Source organism: Oncorhynchus masou, chromosome 22 (assembly GCF_036934945.1).
Source record: "Oncorhynchus masou masou isolate Uvic2021 chromosome 22, UVic_Omas_1.1, whole genome shotgun sequence".
In the NCBI taxonomy this organism is placed as follows: Eukaryota; Metazoa; Chordata; class Actinopteri; order Salmoniformes; family Salmonidae; genus Oncorhynchus; species Oncorhynchus masou.
This window is the reverse complement of record NC_088233.1, coordinates 32656770-32675003: the sequence shown is the minus strand read 5'-3', so window position 1 is coordinate 32675003 and position 18234 is coordinate 32656770. Positions and strand designations below refer to the sequence as shown.

The following is an 18234-nucleotide window of genomic DNA, read 5'->3' as shown; positions in this document are numbered from 1 at the left end:
CAATACCCCATGAGTAGTGTACATTAATTGTAGGGTTAGGGTCAATTATGTATTATGTAGCTCATTGGTTAGGGTCAGTGTACATTAATTACAGACAGAGATGTCTCCATCTGCTGGACGCTGGCTTCATTACAACTCCAATAAGGCAGGTGAACAGTCTATTCTGTTGGCATGGTTCGCCTCTTATTTCCACTTACGCCAAGTGTGGGAATTAATTGAATGTATAAGATAGGAAACATAAATAGGATTTAGGCCTGGATTCAATCAGATTGAGTGCTAACCCTTGTTAGTCGACAAACGCATAGCTTTTAATTGCTTTTGTTTAGGGGTGTTGGAGGTGTAATTGCATTAGAGCTGTCAAATCCACAATCTGCCCCTAGCGATATCCTTTGCGGATATTGCCATTTGATGCACCGAGTCGCCTTAGTAGAAATCCCATTCATCTGTTACAAATTCGAACAGTGGCATGTGTGATGTAATCTACAGCACGAGTACGAAACAAAAAAAGGATGAAATGTATTCACTACTTTAAGTCCCTCAACATAAGAGTGTCTGCTAAATGACTAGAATGTAAATGTAAAATAATCAGGCTGATATAAATCCCTATTATTTACATGCATTATTTTTTATTTGAGTGTAATATTTTTTTTTAAAGGCTACACTTTCTCGATCTGAACTTCTAGTGCGGCTGGGATATAATAACGGGTGTGGTTTCACGACCATGAATGCAAGAGCAGCCGGTCACAGATTTGACAGCTCTAACACACCTTCTAAACAAAAGCAATGAAAAGCTTGTTGGCTAACGCAATTTACTGCTGATCTTAACCCAGGCCTGTATCAGGTAGACCTAGGGAACCTGTGTAGTGTATAAAAAGAGACAGACAATACAGAGGCAGACAGAAATTAACAGCCCATTACAAGCGGTAAATTTTATTATGGGATAACAGCACATAAAGCACATCTAAAATCGATGTGTCCAATGCACTTTTAATAAAGGTAATATTAAAGGTACAGTTTCTAAGTACAATATAACAACATTCATATTAGAATGGAAAGTATTTAAAAGACAACATTACATTTCTTATTTTTCTTTACAGCTGTATTTACAAAATGAATCAAAATACTTATTTCCATATTTAAGAATCAGACAAGAAGGAGCAAGACTACTTTTGTGAATAGACTACCTGCTAAAGAGTTCAGAAGAGCTGGATAAAAAGGTACATGATCATCTGTTCCCATCGTAAGATCAGTAGCAAACATGTGACTTAAAAATTTGTGACAACCACACACTGGTTTCGTCTTTTTTTCCCACAGTTCATACTTCTTTCGCATGAAGCAATATCCCACCCACATACCACCCTCATATTAAGTTACCCCAACCCCTTGAGCTCACATTAAACACAGAACATTAAAGAAATTCAGATGTGTTGTATGCATATTTTGCATACACATATGAATAGTTGAAATACAATGCATTAGTCAATTTTCTGTTCTCAATAAAGAAATCAAAATGTTATGATCATAAAACAAAGTGATAAACATCTATGTGGATTGTCCATTCTTTTGTAAAATCCAGAACCTGGTTCAGCAGGTCATCTTTTATGCAATATTGTCAGCCAGAATGTAAATCATCGATTTGACCATTTTGCATTACACCCTTCCCAGTTACACTACTCAGATAAGAGGGAGAAACTTATTTCTATTAACTCTAATATCTATCATGGTGCCTTAAATAAACAAGGAAATGATATATTACTTATAATGACAGAATATGAAAAACCTTGAAACACATGAGTGACAGAGTTCACCTACTTGTGCAAATACATTGTCAGTTGAGTACATGTTTGGAAAACAAAACAAATTGTACCATTTATGCATCATGTAACACTGAGAGGCACTCAGTGTAGTGCATTGTGTATTATTGCAAGCATATACTGGCTGATATTTGCTACAGAGTGAAAAGAAAAAGGTTGAATAAACTTGCAGCCTCTAATGGAGATATTTTTCATGTATATTTTTAATAACAGCACAACTGTGGTGCCAAAGTTCTAAGCTGGTCTCAAGAAACTAATGTTTCAGGGCAGTCTAACTTTGAAATCAAGAAGCTATAAAATGACCATGTTAAATGGCACAGTACTTTTAAGTAAAGTACTACACAGCTAAAAGGTAAATACTCAGCATTTGCCAGTATGACCAGCTACAGCTTCAGCAAGTGGTTTTTACAATCAGAACAAATAAAAACACAATACTGCTGTTTCAGCCTGCAGATGATTTTTTTTCAGAAATCAGAAAAGCAACCTTAAATAACCTGTTAATTAGCAGATACTGGATTCACTAATCATTTTAAAGTGAGAAGGAAATAAGAGCCTTATCCCAGGACTAGCACACTGATACAGGTACTGGCTGGGTATTGAAGTAAATTTACCACTATCATAATCATTATTATGATTATTTATTGAGTCCTAATATCAAATAATGCACCAATACTCAATGAAATGAATGAACTAATAGGGTTGCCTAGTCTAGGAATCAGGACATTGTCCACAAGCACCACACATCAGAATAACACAAAATAAATGTTGGCACACCCTACCGCTATCAAACGAATTCTAAAGGAGAGAAGCATACTAAAAACAGAGATATTGTACAGCATGGTGTATTTGATAAACTGATACATATTTGCACTGAGTAGGCCTTAGTAGCAGTATTTTCTTCTTACCTATACAGAATGAAGTTACAAAGTTACCTTTATACATGTGATCAATAATTAACATTAAATATTGTGGATTAAAAGCAGATGATGAGGGAGAGAGAAAGAGAGAGAAATGAATATATACAGGCCAGGCCATATGTGGTTGTTACCCTCCACCTGGGAACAGAACCAGTCAAATATACAGACGAAACAAAAACAACCAGAACAAAATAACACAAATTAAAACCAAAAATGATAAATTAAAGGTGTATTTACATGCAGATGTCCAAAGCCTAAGCACAAAATAACAAATAATACACCACATATATTATTGCTTGACATTCGTTTATGGCTAGAAGTTTTTTTTTTTTTTCAAAAACATTTTTGTTAGTTTTTTTGACTATATTCTAAAATGTATTGTTATCTTAAAACTGTATCAGATGTGCTTTGGAAGATGAGGGTATTGTTAAAATGCTATGAAATTGACTGATAGATCTGGGTAACACTTTAAAACTCCAAAAGACGGCACAGTTGTAAACATGACATTACACCTATCATTACAATCTATATTCTATGGCAAATAAATAGGAGTCCCATGCCTCAGGCAGTCAAAGCATCAACATAACACGTATGACAAGCAGAATGGTGAGTTGTTTGCTGTCTCTTTTCATAACAATTATTCTGCACTGAACACATACAACTGAGTGGTTAGTCATTTGCCCCAGTGCGCTTTGAAGGACTATAAATTGTATAGAGGCATTATGTCATGCTTATAACACTTGAGCGCTACACAGGATGGATCAATCTCAGTGTTACCGAAACCTTTCAAATCCAGGGAACACTAAGCCTTAAGACTCCTCATCCACCCTGTTCCTCTTAGTTTATTAAAAAGCCTTGTCTGGGGTTTGTCTTATGCACACAGTGAGTAAACAAACACACTTACACACACACACACACACACTATTGCTTGTTTACACGAGTGCCACAGAGAGCAGAGACAGAAGGAGCATAAGGTGTTATTTACATTGATAGACTAGCAGACTCAGTGATCCTTTGCTAAACATGTCTCAAATGACAGCATGCATGATGACTTATCCTCCCACACCATGTGGGTGCAGAGATGTTTGTTGAAAGAGTCACAGACACAAAGGATCCAATTCCTCTGATTTATCCCCATTGTCTAATCAATACTGCTAACAAACTGTACACGGAACATAGACAAGAAGGACATAACAACACAGTGAACAGAAAGTGGTAAGAAATGACTGCTTTTTGTTCTGGGTTGATGCTGCAATTGCTTGACAAAGAGACCTTTAATTTAGGACCAGTTTGATCGATATAGAGACAGAGAATGACATCTGTGTTTCAGGAAATAGGATTCCACTCTAGTGGCTTCCCGGCAGAAACCCGTAATAGTTGCACAAAGCTACCACATAGTTCTTGGCTGAGAATATGCTGCTTCCCCTGTCTGTCTGTCTTTTTGTGTCTGTCTGTTAACTCCCTGAGCACCCATATCTCTCCCACTGGGCCACAGGCCAGGCCCACTGTCACCTGGATTGTCAATCACTGGTTGAGACAGACTGGGTTTCACTGGTTAGTAGTCTGAGGCTACTGGTTTTCACCTAGACCAATACATATCCAAATAACTTTGGACCATTACAGAGATTATTACTTAGGTACAGCATTAATACAGCCTAAAGAAGAAATATTTAATATTGCGTAAGTATATTTGGTTTATCTAACAAAGAGGGTAATCATAAATTGGTGACATTGACCCTGGTGACACCATTTTAGTCCAAATGTAGTATGTTATTATTGGAATTGTATGCAATATAAATAAACTGCATATCAAATAAAACATATTCTGTATGGCCAATGGGAAAACTGACTGTAAAAATGGGAAAATAAAGTTTGTGTTTACTATGAGCTTGACTTCTAGGGCATAGTTAGAATTTCTGGTGCTTAGCCAACAGCTCCTTAAGTACTGTCCATCAGCAATGGGAAATATGACTCAGCAATGAATTCTACATGTTCTTCTTAACCACTTATTATCGAACATCCCTGAACAACACATGAACTCTATCTAATGAGGACCAACAACACAACAGGAACGATTTCAAACAGAAAGCGTGAAATAACTCTTCCCTGAGGGGTGACAGCACAAGACTATCTGTCTTGTACAAATTGCACAGCAGAGGAATCATGGTGTGCAAACAGAAAAACAAACCAAACCACTATGGTAAGGGTTGTGTCAAAACTGTAACCATGCTGTGTTGGGTAATCTAAAGGGATATCAGGATTATAATGGGAATTCTATACAAGCCACCACTGAGTTTTTGGAATGTCAGATCAATCCATTCTATATTATGGACAGGTAGACGGCAACGCAGGAGCAGAAACTACTGTATGGCACATCCAGGTTTTTTACTACCGCTTCTCTACCACACTGACAAGAAAGACACACTAAAAAAAAACTGAACCACGACAACGAAGCATTGACGATAGCACTTGTTCTACCATTGTCATGTTTCTTTCCTAGTCATACACTACAAACAACAGCTTCTCTAATTATTGCGGGAATATAGTAAGTGCTACCTGACATCTCTTTCTCTCCCCCTCTCTTTCATGAGTTTAATTCACTATACATGTTACAAAAATAGAAGCTTTTACTACCAGACAAGGCTTTGAATATTACAATTCCTTCTTCCCCTTTCCTTTTCTGTCCCATAACAAATGTCATAGCTGGGCTGAGGCCTTAGGGAAGAGACAGTCACAATCACTCCTCCACAAACATGCGTACGTGTGAGGCGAACAAGATGGATCAACAGCTGGTCAGAGAGGTCTGTGTGTGGACCGCTCTCTCATAGGCATTATATTTCTGAAGACCTCCATCACTTGGCCTGCTGTGTCGCTACTCTCCACTAGATGGAGACGTTGGACTGAGCACAAACAAGCAAACAGCTTGAGTACCAAGTTCATGTGTGCTTTTGTTTGAGATTGTATGCATGTGTGTCGGGGGTGTTATGCTAATAGGTGATGGGGTGAATGTGACCTGCCTGCCTATCCAGACCATACCATGCTAGCCATCTCACAGGCAAACCCAAACTAACCCAACCTAAACAAACCAACCCCCACCCAGACCAGCAGTGTCTGCAGCTCTAAGGACAAGCCTCCGTGACCATGGTTCAACTGGTATTTCTTGTGCACATGCAACACATCACTAGGTAATATACACGTCTTAAATTAAAGAAAGGTGCAAATAAAAGTGCCTTATCAATTCAACAATTAAGAAGTCAGACTACTAATTTCATACAAGTTATTTAAAATAGAATCTATAAACATGACTTTTTTCTGTATAGTAAGTACTTATGACCGTATACCCTGTAGTATATTATAAAACAGGTGGGATGGACCCTTTTCGTTGTGGCGGTGCCCAATGTTTCTCCAGGGCATCTGTCCACACAAGGTTCAATAGCAGATGGCCTTGCATGATTTCACTAAGCAACCATGATGGATGGAGTCTTTGACAGCTAAAATCATTGCGTTTTGACTAGAATTACCAGAATTCTACTTTTCTTTTTAGACGATTGTCCATAGAGAGGTGCCATTTACATTGCCACGCAAACGGAGCCTCTCTCAAAGTCACTGCGAGTTTTCATTCTAAGCACTGCATTCCAAACATACAACTGGACACAGGAGAACAGGGGCTGAACTTGACCAGGACATGCACATTAGCAGCAATAGATTTCCATTAGGAGATTCTAACGTGATCTTTACCGAGGATTAATGGAGGGTACACATGCCCAGACAGCTATCTTCATTAGGGTATATGATACAGTATAGATTTAATAACAAATAAATATTGACATGGATCTGTTTTCCAATGCAATAAGACATTGGACATTGGAGCTCCAGAGGGAAGGTGGAGAGCCAGATCATTGGTGCTGAGGGGATTTTCAGGTTAGGCATGTGCATAGCCAAATTCAATATCATTTTCTCTATACAGTCAATTCTATTTTGTAGAAACAAGTCAAAACAATGAGTGCTAATCAGTGTGAGACATCCTGGGAACATGCTGGAATGATGTGCATGAGAGAGTCAAGTTCATCCAGAGAGAAAGCATTGTCTCCAACTTCTCTTCATGTCCCTGGGGCTTAGAGTCCCACCTGGGTTCCAAACAGAGACAACTAATCCCAATGAAATAAATGGAGAGAATCAAACACCCACAACCCTCCCCTCAAGAAACAAAAAGCGTGCCGGCCGTCCTGGTATGTGCAGGGCACCGTTAAAGTGTCTCAGATTCATGCTCCCCATGACATTCCCCACGGTGGCCACGCTGGCACCTGGCAAGGCTGCTGGCTACCCGTCAACGGGCATGGACTGCTCAAAGTCCGATCCAAAGAGCTCCTTATATAAGGGGGGGAAGTGGGCACGCACAATGTCTGGGTATATTGCTTTGAAAGCCGTCAGCTTCTCTGTATGCCTGCTGCACAGCGCTCGCAGTGTTGACACCTTGCATATCAACTGCGTTGGGAAAAGAAAAGAGACAGGCTGTTATTTAGATTCACAGTAAGGCAAGGACATGGAGATCTCATGAAAATCTCTTCATTCACTGTCACAAACTGACCGGTAAATACTGATAAAGGGGGAAATCTTGACACCTCACCTTATGGTGCTTGTACACCTTTCTTACATACAGTATCTGCGTATCTCTGCTCCAAAAATCTGATGCCAACTCTGAAATGTACTACTTGATTTAAAATAATGTTCGTTCAATAGTGAATAACTGCATTACTGTACACAATCTTTGATGCTTCAGTAGAGTTCCGTTCTATATACTGTCCTTCTGTGAGATGACAGAAAGATGCAGTGGATGAGAGTGGGTGTGTAGACAGACAGTGGGTGTACCTTGGTGAGTATGCCGTCCTCTCTGTGGTTCTTCTGCAGGACATGCTGCAGTGCCAGCTGGATCTTCTGCTGGAGTTTCTCCACCTTCACCTTCTCCTGGAGCCAGGACCGGTCTACGCAGAGAAGAAACACACCCATTATCATCACTACAAGGTTTTCTGAATCTACTGTGGATAAAGGTGTAATACTCAGTAAGACAGCAATCAGTAATACTGATGACTGACCTCTGTGTCTAATTGAGGAACATGCTGGATGGATGGTTTTCAATGGAAGTTTGTTTAGAGTAGTTTCAGGGTAAGAAGGTAAATAAGAGACCCTGCAGTGTGTATATGCATGTCTGCCCCCCCCGCCCCGCTTGTGTTTGTACTGCCAGTGACACCTACCTGCAGACATCAACACGAACGCGGAGAACAGGGCAATCTCATCCTCAGACAGGTGCATAGAACACAAGTTCTTCCCAAACTCGAAGACGGAGCTGATCAAGTCGTCACAGCCTGCCACAGCAAAGGATACAGACACAGAGAGATGGGTGGGGATGAGGATGAGGCAGTCTCACTCTTGATCTTTATTGGGAGAAAGGCACACAGGCAGAGAGAGGAGGTGCAGCGCACTGACAGCACAGGGGAGCGTCTGAGGCGGAACTGGCAATGCTTTTACTGACTTTTCCCTCCCAGACTAGTCACATTCTGGCAGTTTGGTGGCATTACGCAACTCAGAATGAGGTCACTAATGAGTCTTTTAGTTAGATCAATTATTGAGGATTGTGGGAGACAGGCTGATGCCAGTGCAGCTCTGGAACCCCATCGCTCTGTCTCCCCAGGCCCGAGCCTCTTCTCTATCTGGAGCAGTGTCTGACTGACTGTCTTACTGACTGACTGTCTGACTGACTGACACTGGGAGGCTTGTAAGGGAGGTCACACTCATGACACTGAATAGCACAGCATTGTTACTCTTCTGTCCTGCACACACGCACGATTGTGCATACACAACACACACACACAGATCTGTTTAGGCTTTCATACTACACTTTCACACTGCCGCAAGGACACATTCATTTCCTCCAAAGGCATTTGGATGCAAGGGAAAATACACTGTGGAGTGTCTTAGTAATGCCAATGGCATTCAAAAGCAAATGCTATTTGCTTACACCTGCCATATTCTATGGCGCTTTCAATGATGGTTTTGATATAACTCTCCCAAAAAGCAAACTGGATTTCTTTATTCCATCTTAACAGGAGCCATATGTAGCAGCAGTGGCTCAGTAACAACTCTATTCTGCCATATGTATCCACTGGGGAGAGGAGAGATCCAGGTGAGGCAAGGATGAGTTCTCAGTGTTAGCTTCCTGGACCTCAGAACTTTGTGGAGGGACATAAAGAGATACGCCAACTTTGACTGTTATATAAAGCAATGCATGCTGACACAAACACACACACGTGCACGCCCCACTGCACCGCACACACGTGCACAGGGTTGAACATTTGGAGCACTTACCTAATGACTTAAACACATCAGGCCCAGCATACTTTCCATCGAAATAGACTGTGTTGTTTTGAGAGTCGAAGGCACGGCACATTCTCACAAACACAACCTCCAAAGAGCCTGCAGAGACAGAAATAACATCATGCTAAACCTGGGTTCTTCTCTTCTACAGATCCAGTTAGAGTTGCCAGTCAGGCATCACTATAGGCCCAAAACATCATACACACTATTTTGTGTTTTCTCCTCTGTCATTTACATTTTATACCCCCTATTCCTTTTAAACAGAAAACCATGACATGGAACAAGTAATATCATTCCATTTATACACATCTTTCTCTCCCCCTATAAGAAAGGATGTTGAAACATGATGCTGTATACTGCTGCGCTGTGTGGGACTGGATCAGAGGATAAAAAGAGATGTAATAGAAGCTGTTACTGCGCTTTATGAGGCGGCACTGGTTTAAAATGTCACGGTAGACAAGGGATCTCTGTCACCATTTCATTATTACTATTGGCAGTGCTAATGCAAATAAAATCCCAGGGTAATACCCACAGGAGGCTGGTGTGTGTGTGTGTGTGTGTGTGTGTGTGTGTGTGTGTGTGTGTGTGTGTGTGTGTGTGTGTGTGTGTGTGTGTGTGTGTGTGTGTGTGTGTGTGTGTGTGTGTGTGTGTGTGTGTGTGTGTGTGTGTGTGTGTATGTGTGTGTGGTCAACATGGCATCGAGCTAGTGTCTCAGCTCAGGTAAAACTGTAGTCCCTCTAATGCAGGGTTCCCCAACTGGCAGTCCGTGGGAGATTTGATTTGTTCCCCCAAGTTTTCTGAACAAAAAGATATAAAAATAACGTTACAAGTGTATTTATTTTTGTATCATTATTTTCTTGTTGCACATAAAAACCAGCAAATCATCTCCAAGTGATTTTAATTCTGGAAATCTGTTCCAAGGTATTCCCACGCATAATAGAGAGATAAACTGTATGTGATCGCATACAAATGTAAGCATGAAATGAAATGATTATGTTTTAGTCAAATATTATATCTGTTTGGGCTTCTTGCGATCAATTTACAGTTTACAAATTATTTGTAATTATGTTCCAGCCCCCTGACCATCCGTTCAATAAAAACTTGTTGATGTTCCCTGCTCTAATGCCGATAAGTCTGTGTCCTGTTATACAGCGGAGGGACAGGAACAGAGGGACAGAGGGAGGAGGCAGGCAGGGTGGAGTCTCCTGGCTTTGTGAAACACAGTCAGTCTGTGAAGGAGGCTTTGTGAAGTCAGGTCAGCTACGCCCTTGTGACAACGCCTGAGGGGGAGACGGGAGTTTGAGGGGTGGTGGGGGAGAGACGGTGGTGAGCCGTGTTGACAGGCTGTCATACCTGCTTTCAGCAGCACTATCTGATCGTTCTGACACAGCTCCATGAAGCCGTCGATCCGCTTGGCAAACTCCACCACGTACTGGATGGCCTCTGTGATTTTGATAGCACACAGCTGCCACATGACCTCTCGGGGCTAGAGGGACGGAAAGAGAAAAGGGTTATCTGCTGTAGAACAGATGGGATTAGCTCTGTTGTGTTTGTAGAACAGTGAGGCAGGTAAAGCAGTTCTCGTGTGAGTACTGCTTTGTGGTAGTGATAGTGGTGATGCTGGTGGACGTGTAGTGTACTGTCCAGTACCTTGGTCTGGTAGCTCTCCATCTCCTCCTGCAGGAAGGCCTGCCAGGTCATCTGCTGCAGCTCCTCTCTCAGGTACTGACACGTCTCCATGTGAGACTTGGAGATGTTCTGGGCCAGGTGCTCTGCAACACAACCAAACAGCGCAGCACAGCACATCACAACAGTGTCAGACCTGAACGCTGCTCAAGGGGAATGGGAGGAGCTCACAGATGAACTATGCCACATGAAAATATGATTTATTTACAAAGCTTCAAGGAGGTGGAGAGCTTGGGCTTTATTTGACTGGGAAGACGCTTGTTGACATTTCCTTTTACTGCCTCCAGGAAGCTCCCAGCTGAAGGTTCTGCCAAACCCAATCTAGTTATGCACGGGGAGGAGGGGCGGTCGGCTGCACAATATTACTCATTGAAACAAAGGTCACATTTGCTCAGAGAGAAATATTGAGTATAAGAATTTAAATGGTTTTGAAAACACATCTGTTAAAAGGAGTTCCAAGGCACAGGGGAGCAGGGAAAAAATGATTTCCCCAGACGCGTGCCCTGCTGGATCCTGATTGGCCCTAATTAATGGAAACTAATTACAAAAAAGAGGCTCTTTTAATGAGTGTTGGAGATGAGTCTCCAACCGCCTGCTATTTTAAGCAACCTTTGTGTCATTTGCCCCACGGTTGAGTTGTTCTCCCTCCTCCTCCCCCTTCTCCTCTCCCATCTCCCCCTTGCTCCTCACCTAGCTCAGCCATGGACACAGTGGGGGATGTCTCTCCGTTGGTAAAGGAGCAGTAGGGGAAGAAGCCTGAGCCGGGGGCGAAGTCGCAGATGGGCTCGGGCTTGATGCCGTTGATGTCCAGGCCAGACTGGTCAGGGGAGGGCTGGATGTCCAGGTAGAAGCTGCTGACTGCTGAGTCGGGCTTGCTGCCGTCGGGGGTGTGGCCATCCATGTAGCCACTGAGGTCGTCGTGGAGCTCTGTGAGGCCATTGGCCGAGAGGCCGTAGGTGGGTGTGAGTGGCTCTGCCTCGCCGGGCTGCTGCTGGTGGTCACGTTGCGCCTGCTGCAGCCGGTGTTTCTGCACCTCCGCATACAGGCTGTCCCGCTGCTTCTTCGACATGCGCCCAAACTTCACCGCTGTAGGTGAGAGAGGGAGGGAGGGAGGGAGGGAGGGAGGGAGGGAGGGAGGGAGGGAGGGAGGGAGGGAGGGAGGGAGGGAGGGAGGGACTCTCCTTTACTACTGACACATTGACATAACACTCACCTGTGACTCCAGTTTAGCCTTTCTATAACAGGTAAGATTTGTGATTTCAGGAAGTATTAGTGGAGCAATCAGCATTACGAAACCTTCAACACTAACATCCTACTTGCATGAGAACTACCCCGGGAGAGCAAACTAACTAACCTACACAGCTTACAGGCCACTCAGACACGAGACAGTTTGTTTAATAGAGCCCTGCACACTAAACAGAGCTGGTCCTGAGAGTGAGCCTCCTCAGCTCAGAGTTCTGGGGTCTGGCAGAGTGTCAGATGGCCCGTGTGTGGACAGAGTGGAAGTAAGCGGAGCAGAGGGGAGCGCGGGCAGATGGACTCTGGTGTGCTGAGTAAATGCAGGAGTCACCTTGGCCTGTCCTGATTGTGTGTGCGTGGTCTGTGTGTGTGTGTTTGCGTGTGTGCTTGCGCGTGTGTGCATGTGTGTGTGTGTCCATGTGTGTGAGCAGCGGAAAGGCTCTAAAGGCCTGGCCTGATTACAGGCTCCTCTGATCCCTCCAGCCCAGCCCAACCCAATTCAGCCCAGCAGGAGGTCCCTCCTCCCCCATAGACACTCACCTGTGTGCTTCCATTACTGCTCCTCAGCTGCACCAGTCCAGCACTAATGACACCTCCTAACGACCCTCTGTTCATCAACTCTACTTTCTGTCACACCTGCCAACTTACTGCACAGCCACGCCAGTTACTGGTGGAAATTACACAGACAGTGGCGTCTGTCTAGTCCACACTTCCCTACTCTAGCCACTCTGGCGTTTATGATATAACAATCTGTCACATCTATCTTTCAAAAAAAAAATATCATAGAACAATGGGATCATCTACCCATAATGCCCTATTCACTTGCATGTGTTGTCCTGTCTTGCAAGTGTGTCTGTCCCCTCCCCTCTTGTTGACGCTGTACGTACCGTCCCTTGACATGCCCACTGCCAGACATTTCTGCAGCCGGCAGTGCTGGCAGCGGTTGCGGCTGGTGCGGTCGATCAGGCAGTTCTTCTGACGGGGGCATGAGTAAGCCGCATTGCTCTGCTGACTCCTCCTGAAGAAGCCCTAAGACAGGAGAGCGAGAGGGAGTGGAGACAACCATGCTTACAATATGAACCACAGTGGTACTGCTGTATCCAATGACTGATAGGCTTTTATTTCTCTAAATGTTGCGTTTAACTGGGTTCTTATTGACAGTATTCATCACTATTGAGGGGATTGTTGCTGAAATAATATAGAATACTGAACTGCCATTGTGTTGAAGGCTATTGTGTTCTAGTGTCAGTTGTATAGAGAGCTATGTCGTTTTATTGAAGGGGTGGTGTGTTTTAACAAAGTTTACTGCAGGGGGTAGTGTGTTTGGGTATGATCATAATTGTAGACAGTATTTTCTATAGTTTGTGTAATTAGTGTTGATTAATAACAGGGCTCCAACACGTGCAGTGCTAAAAGATGTCATACACACACCGATTGGAATCCTCATCCTTTGACTTAATGAATTGATTCCAGCACATCATTAACATGCCCCACTCCACTTCTCCATACACATATGTCTTAATTATCTGCTCATTGGCTGTTTAATTACAAGAAAACAGCTGACAGCTGCCGAGTTTCTTCATAATGGCAGCCATTACAGGAGCCAGGCTCGAACTGCTGGTGACAAGCAGCACTCTTTAATAATGCTGTGATTTATGGTCCAAACTCTTGTACTCGCACATATCATTAAATGCCTCTCTGCCTGGAGTAATTAGCAATCATTAAAGATACATTTCAGCAGTTTATTCTTTAGCGTTTTGTTTCTCCAAGGCAGGAGGGAGCGAGAGAGAGAGAGAGAGAGAGAGAGAGAGAGAGAGAGAGAGAGAGAGAGAGAGAGAGAGAGAGAGAGAGAGAGAGAGAGAGAGAGAGAGAGAGAGAGAGAGAGAGAGAGAGAGAGAGAGAGACTCTGAGGAGCAGCTGAAAGAGCTTCTGTCTCTCTGTAATAAAGGTGCCTGCTGGAAGAATATTAATGACTTGCCTAGTGACAAGCACAGGAACAAGAATATACTAGAAGCACAAAATAAATCCACCTCACTGTGAATGGCTGGTATATTTGAAACAGCACAAAAATCGTGCTTCGATAAAAGCAGCATACTGTAGCAAACAGCCCAAAATCCTCAAAAATTCTAAGCACTTCTTTTGCTGATTTTATTTGAAGGAAAAGCAAGCTGCAGCAGAAGCAGAAACACTGAAGCAGCACGTCCCTGAGAGGGAGAGTCTGTACAAAGCAGAGGAGTCACTTTGTCCTGCTAAAAGTGGAGCTCTGTGATGTCCTCTGTAAGGCTTGACCACTTTAATGATGATGCTCTCTGTGAGTTTACACTTTATCGTCTCTCGAAAGATCGTTTCAAAAGTTAGACAACATGTTCAAATGTATTTTCTTGCAACTTTTTCTGCTTCCTGTCCCCCCACCCCACCCCAACACCCACATGTTAGTTCTCTAGGTGCTTACCTTACAGCCCTCACATGTTATCACACCGTAATGGATGCCTGATGATTTGTCTCCACAGATCTTGCAGGGAATTATTTCGATTTGAGCTGGAGAGAAGAAAATAAAACAAATCAACATTTTGCTGTCACAGTAAAACGCCTTCAGTATGTTTAGCATGTTGGTATATGAAAGAGCACTGCGCTTCAAAAGCATCTCATCCAGTGGCTTTGAATCCTCACTTCCACACAACATTAAATGAATATTTACTGAGTCGTGCATGAAGGAGGCCATTTTGAATCTTCACTGAGTCACCAGCCAACCACTGTAAACACAGTGTCGATTTACATTGCAGGCACAAATGACGCAGACTACCACTCACCCACATAACTGAACTTATTCCCCAGTGTAGAAAATTACTTAATGTTATCTCTTTAACTTCAAAACCCTCCATACCCAGCAGAAAACCCAGTATGGCCACAAAGAATGATAACCTTCCTATTGGGATGGTGAGTAGCTATATGAGGCCCAGTGAGGTGGGAGTGGATGAAGGCTGTCACTTCAGACAGTAGTAAAGTGCAGTAGAGTTCAGTTAGGTCGATAGTGTTCCGCTGCTGACAGGCCTGTGGGTGATTTAGTGGGCATAGAGGACACAGTCATGGGGGGGACAGATCTCATCCATCCCGGCTCCCTGCACAGGAGCAGAGCAGCAGAGCAGCAGGCGACAGGGCAGCGGAACACAGAGAGGCATCTCAGACACAGAACCCCCAGCCTGTCCTACAGCTCTCATGGTTTATCACTGCAGCCTCTGACACAACGTCTCTCTCTGCCTCCACACTAGATCTCTATCTATAACCCAGCTCTCCTCCACAGTGCTAGCATCTCAGACTGCCATTGTTACAGCACGCCGTAGCGCCAGACGAACCATACTATCTGATCTACACTGAGAAAAGATTACAGTGGGTTCTTTCCCTGCTCTATAGTGGCTCCTTACCCAAATGCACATACAGTATAGCCAATCAGAGCAAAGAGTACTATCAAACAGCCTACTCTTACTAGTGCTGAAAATGTATAATTTTACTCATGACCCATTCTAAACATCTAAAACCAGCTACATGTACTACAGCCATTATAGTATGGCAAGGTATTACATCAGTCTCTCCCGAAGCTTTATACACCAGGCCTAGAGTCTGTCATATAGGCCAGAGTAGATAGAAGCTCTGTACTACTTTAGTACACCTTCACATCCAATCCCTTCAAATTATTTTGATCATATCAAATGGGTCTTCCATCCAGAGGACTCAGAGCCCATTTAATCAGCTGCCTGGGAGCGTCTGTTGTGTCATGTGGATAATGTCGGTGTCCCTGAAGCGTGCCCAAGGGAGGGCCGCTGTTCCACCAACCCTTTACCACTATACACACTGTCCCTCCATTCAAGAATCTCTGTTAGCTGGCTCTGTTAGCACTGCAGAAGTCAACAAGACCTCACCCCTAGATGCAGAATTAGCCTACATTTCAGTCAAATGAACAAAGACAGCAGTGGCACACACACCAGTCAGTTATCATATGGAAAACACCTCGGATGACTTGGTATCCTGCTGTTAATATAATAATAATATATCCCATTTAGCAGACGCTTTTGTCCAAAGCGACTTACAAGTCGGCTGGGGCCACTACTTTTACATATGGGTGGCCCTACCGGGAAACGAACCCACGACGCTTGGCGTTGCAAGCGCCATGCTCTACCGACTGAGCCACACAGGACCCATACTGCCCATAGTCTGCCTAGACTACAGAGAAAACAAACCAAGAGCCAGGTTTTGACACGCTTGCTGAGAGGGTTACTTTATAAATGATCATTATTAATTTCTGCATTGTGTCGAGACGGTTGTCATTTTGGTTATCTCTGTTTGAACACTGGCATTATGGGCAGTGCACTCCATTGTTTGTTTTTGTGCTCTCCCTGCATGAGCATTAGCGGTGCAGTGTGTTGCGACTCCTTTAACATTTTCAGCCTCATTACAAACATAATTTGTTCTGACATGCACTCACAACAAGTGAAGCGTGCTGTAATTAAGGCTGGCTGGGGTTGTGGTGGAGAAACAAGACTGTATTGGTGGGCGCTGGCCACTGGGTGGCAGTGCAGGGCTGTCACTCCGACTGTGTCTGGAGCTGCATCCTCTCCTCTGAGCCCAGCTTCCAGCTCCCAACTTCCAGCCCTCTCGCTTTCCCACGGGCTCCAGGCTCTGAGCTCCAGGCTTAGATTGCTGCCGAGGGTAGCTGCGAGATGCCTTCATCTCCCCTGAAGAGGCAGGGCTGGCTGGATGCTTGCTCAGGCCTGACAGAGGCTGTGCCACATCAGGTGAATGCAGAGGGAGTGGAAACGGCAGTGCTGGGCACACACTGATGAGGATGGCTCACAAAGCCCTATCTGCAGCAGTGAGGCCCTGAATGCACACAGCCTCACCAGACAACACTACTACACAAGCCTCTGAATGCTCGGTGCACTCAACAGTAAAAAAGGGTTTGTCTCCAGTCTAACTGTGGTAGGCTTTGTGGTTTGCTATGTAAAAGAAGAATCACAGTGAAATAAGCTGCTTTCTGGTATAGATTCATGAGAATAATAACAGCATGAAGATCAAATAAGCCATTAAGTCACCTAAGCCATGGGTTCAAGTCAATATTTGTAGCAAGCTGCCATCTTGAATGACTGGTCCTGGGGCTCCCAGTCAGACTACAATTCAGATAGTGTGAGTGGTTTAAAATTAATTCACACAGGGGGCGATGGTCAAACAGAAAGGCCTTGTGCCTAAGTACTTCAGATCTGGAAGTCAATAGCTATTGACAGAAGCCATGGTGTTAACTGCCATTGTGAAGCTCGCTGCTGGCTCTGTGTCTGGGCTTGACCAGCGCTGCTCACTGCTGATGATCACATTCACAGCGCCTGCCTGTCTCCATGCCTCTCTGCCTGCCGTGCTCCCTCCCTCCCTGCCTGCCTCCCTGCCTGCCTCCCTGCCTTCCCGCCTGCCTGCCAGCCCTGCCTGCTCTGTTTAGGACATCAAAGCCAGGCACAGTGAGACGGTCAGCCATGCTAAAGCCCAACTCAGCAGCCTCCCATTCCTCATAGCGCTGTGAGATTGCCTCCACACACAGGCCACATCAAAGAGAGAGGGGACCTGCTGACGCACACAGATAATGTACTGTGAATCATATGGCAGCATTCACAAAATACCCATCTACAGAAAGAATGAAAAAGGTAATGACGAAGATCCTCGGTGGAGGATCAACCTCTGGTGTGGGTGGCTTTCGACTTTCACAATGGCTAGCGCATGGTGAGAGGACTGTGTAGTAGTCAGCCTCATGTAGTAGTGAAGCCTAGGTTTGTCATACGCCATAACTTGTTAGAGATGCTGTCTGTGTCCATCGCTGTGCAGTTCAAGGACACTGATTCACATCACATAAATGCCCTTTGGAGACTGAGGATGTCAAGCCCTCTCTGTGTCCATCTCTGCCCTTCACTGTGTACCAAACCACCCTGAGATCAAACCCCACACGAAGATAACACTGAACTTATTAATCCCAGGAAATGAACAGAAAACCGTTTCCAAAATGAAACAAAGGTTTTGCCTTCCACATGGTAACTGCTCCCCGGGACCCTGTCATAGCGTACTGCGTTCTGTAGCTAGCGCTTTAGACCTGACATAAGCACCACAAAGACAGTTGTTGTCAGAGTGAGCATTTTCCCTGCGCCTCACAAATATGCTATAGTTTCATTTGT

General features: G+C 44.1%; 1 protein-coding gene across 2 annotated transcripts in view; it reads right to left on the bottom strand.

Moving 5' to 3' along the window:
* Positions 1-899: 899 nt before the first annotated feature.
* Positions 900-18234, bottom strand: part of roraa (RAR-related orphan receptor A, paralog a) — a 292895-nt gene continuing 275560 nt past the window's right edge. For both annotated transcript variants that reach the window (XM_064929949.1, XM_064929950.1), the window contains 9 exons: positions 14481-14566; positions 12916-13057; positions 11480-11875; positions 10754-10875; positions 10457-10589; positions 9095-9202; positions 7984-8094; positions 7601-7713; positions 900-7216 (listed from right to left, as the gene is read on the bottom strand). In XM_064929949.1, the coding sequence (XP_064786021.1) occupies positions 7052-7216; positions 7601-7713; positions 7984-8094; positions 9095-9202; positions 10457-10589; positions 10754-10875; positions 11480-11875; positions 12916-13057; positions 14481-14566 (1376 nt within the window). In that variant the 3' untranslated portion in view covers positions 900-7051. The remainder of the gene's footprint in view (positions 7217-7600; positions 7714-7983; positions 8095-9094; positions 9203-10456; positions 10590-10753; positions 10876-11479; positions 11876-12915; positions 13058-14480; positions 14567-18234) is intronic.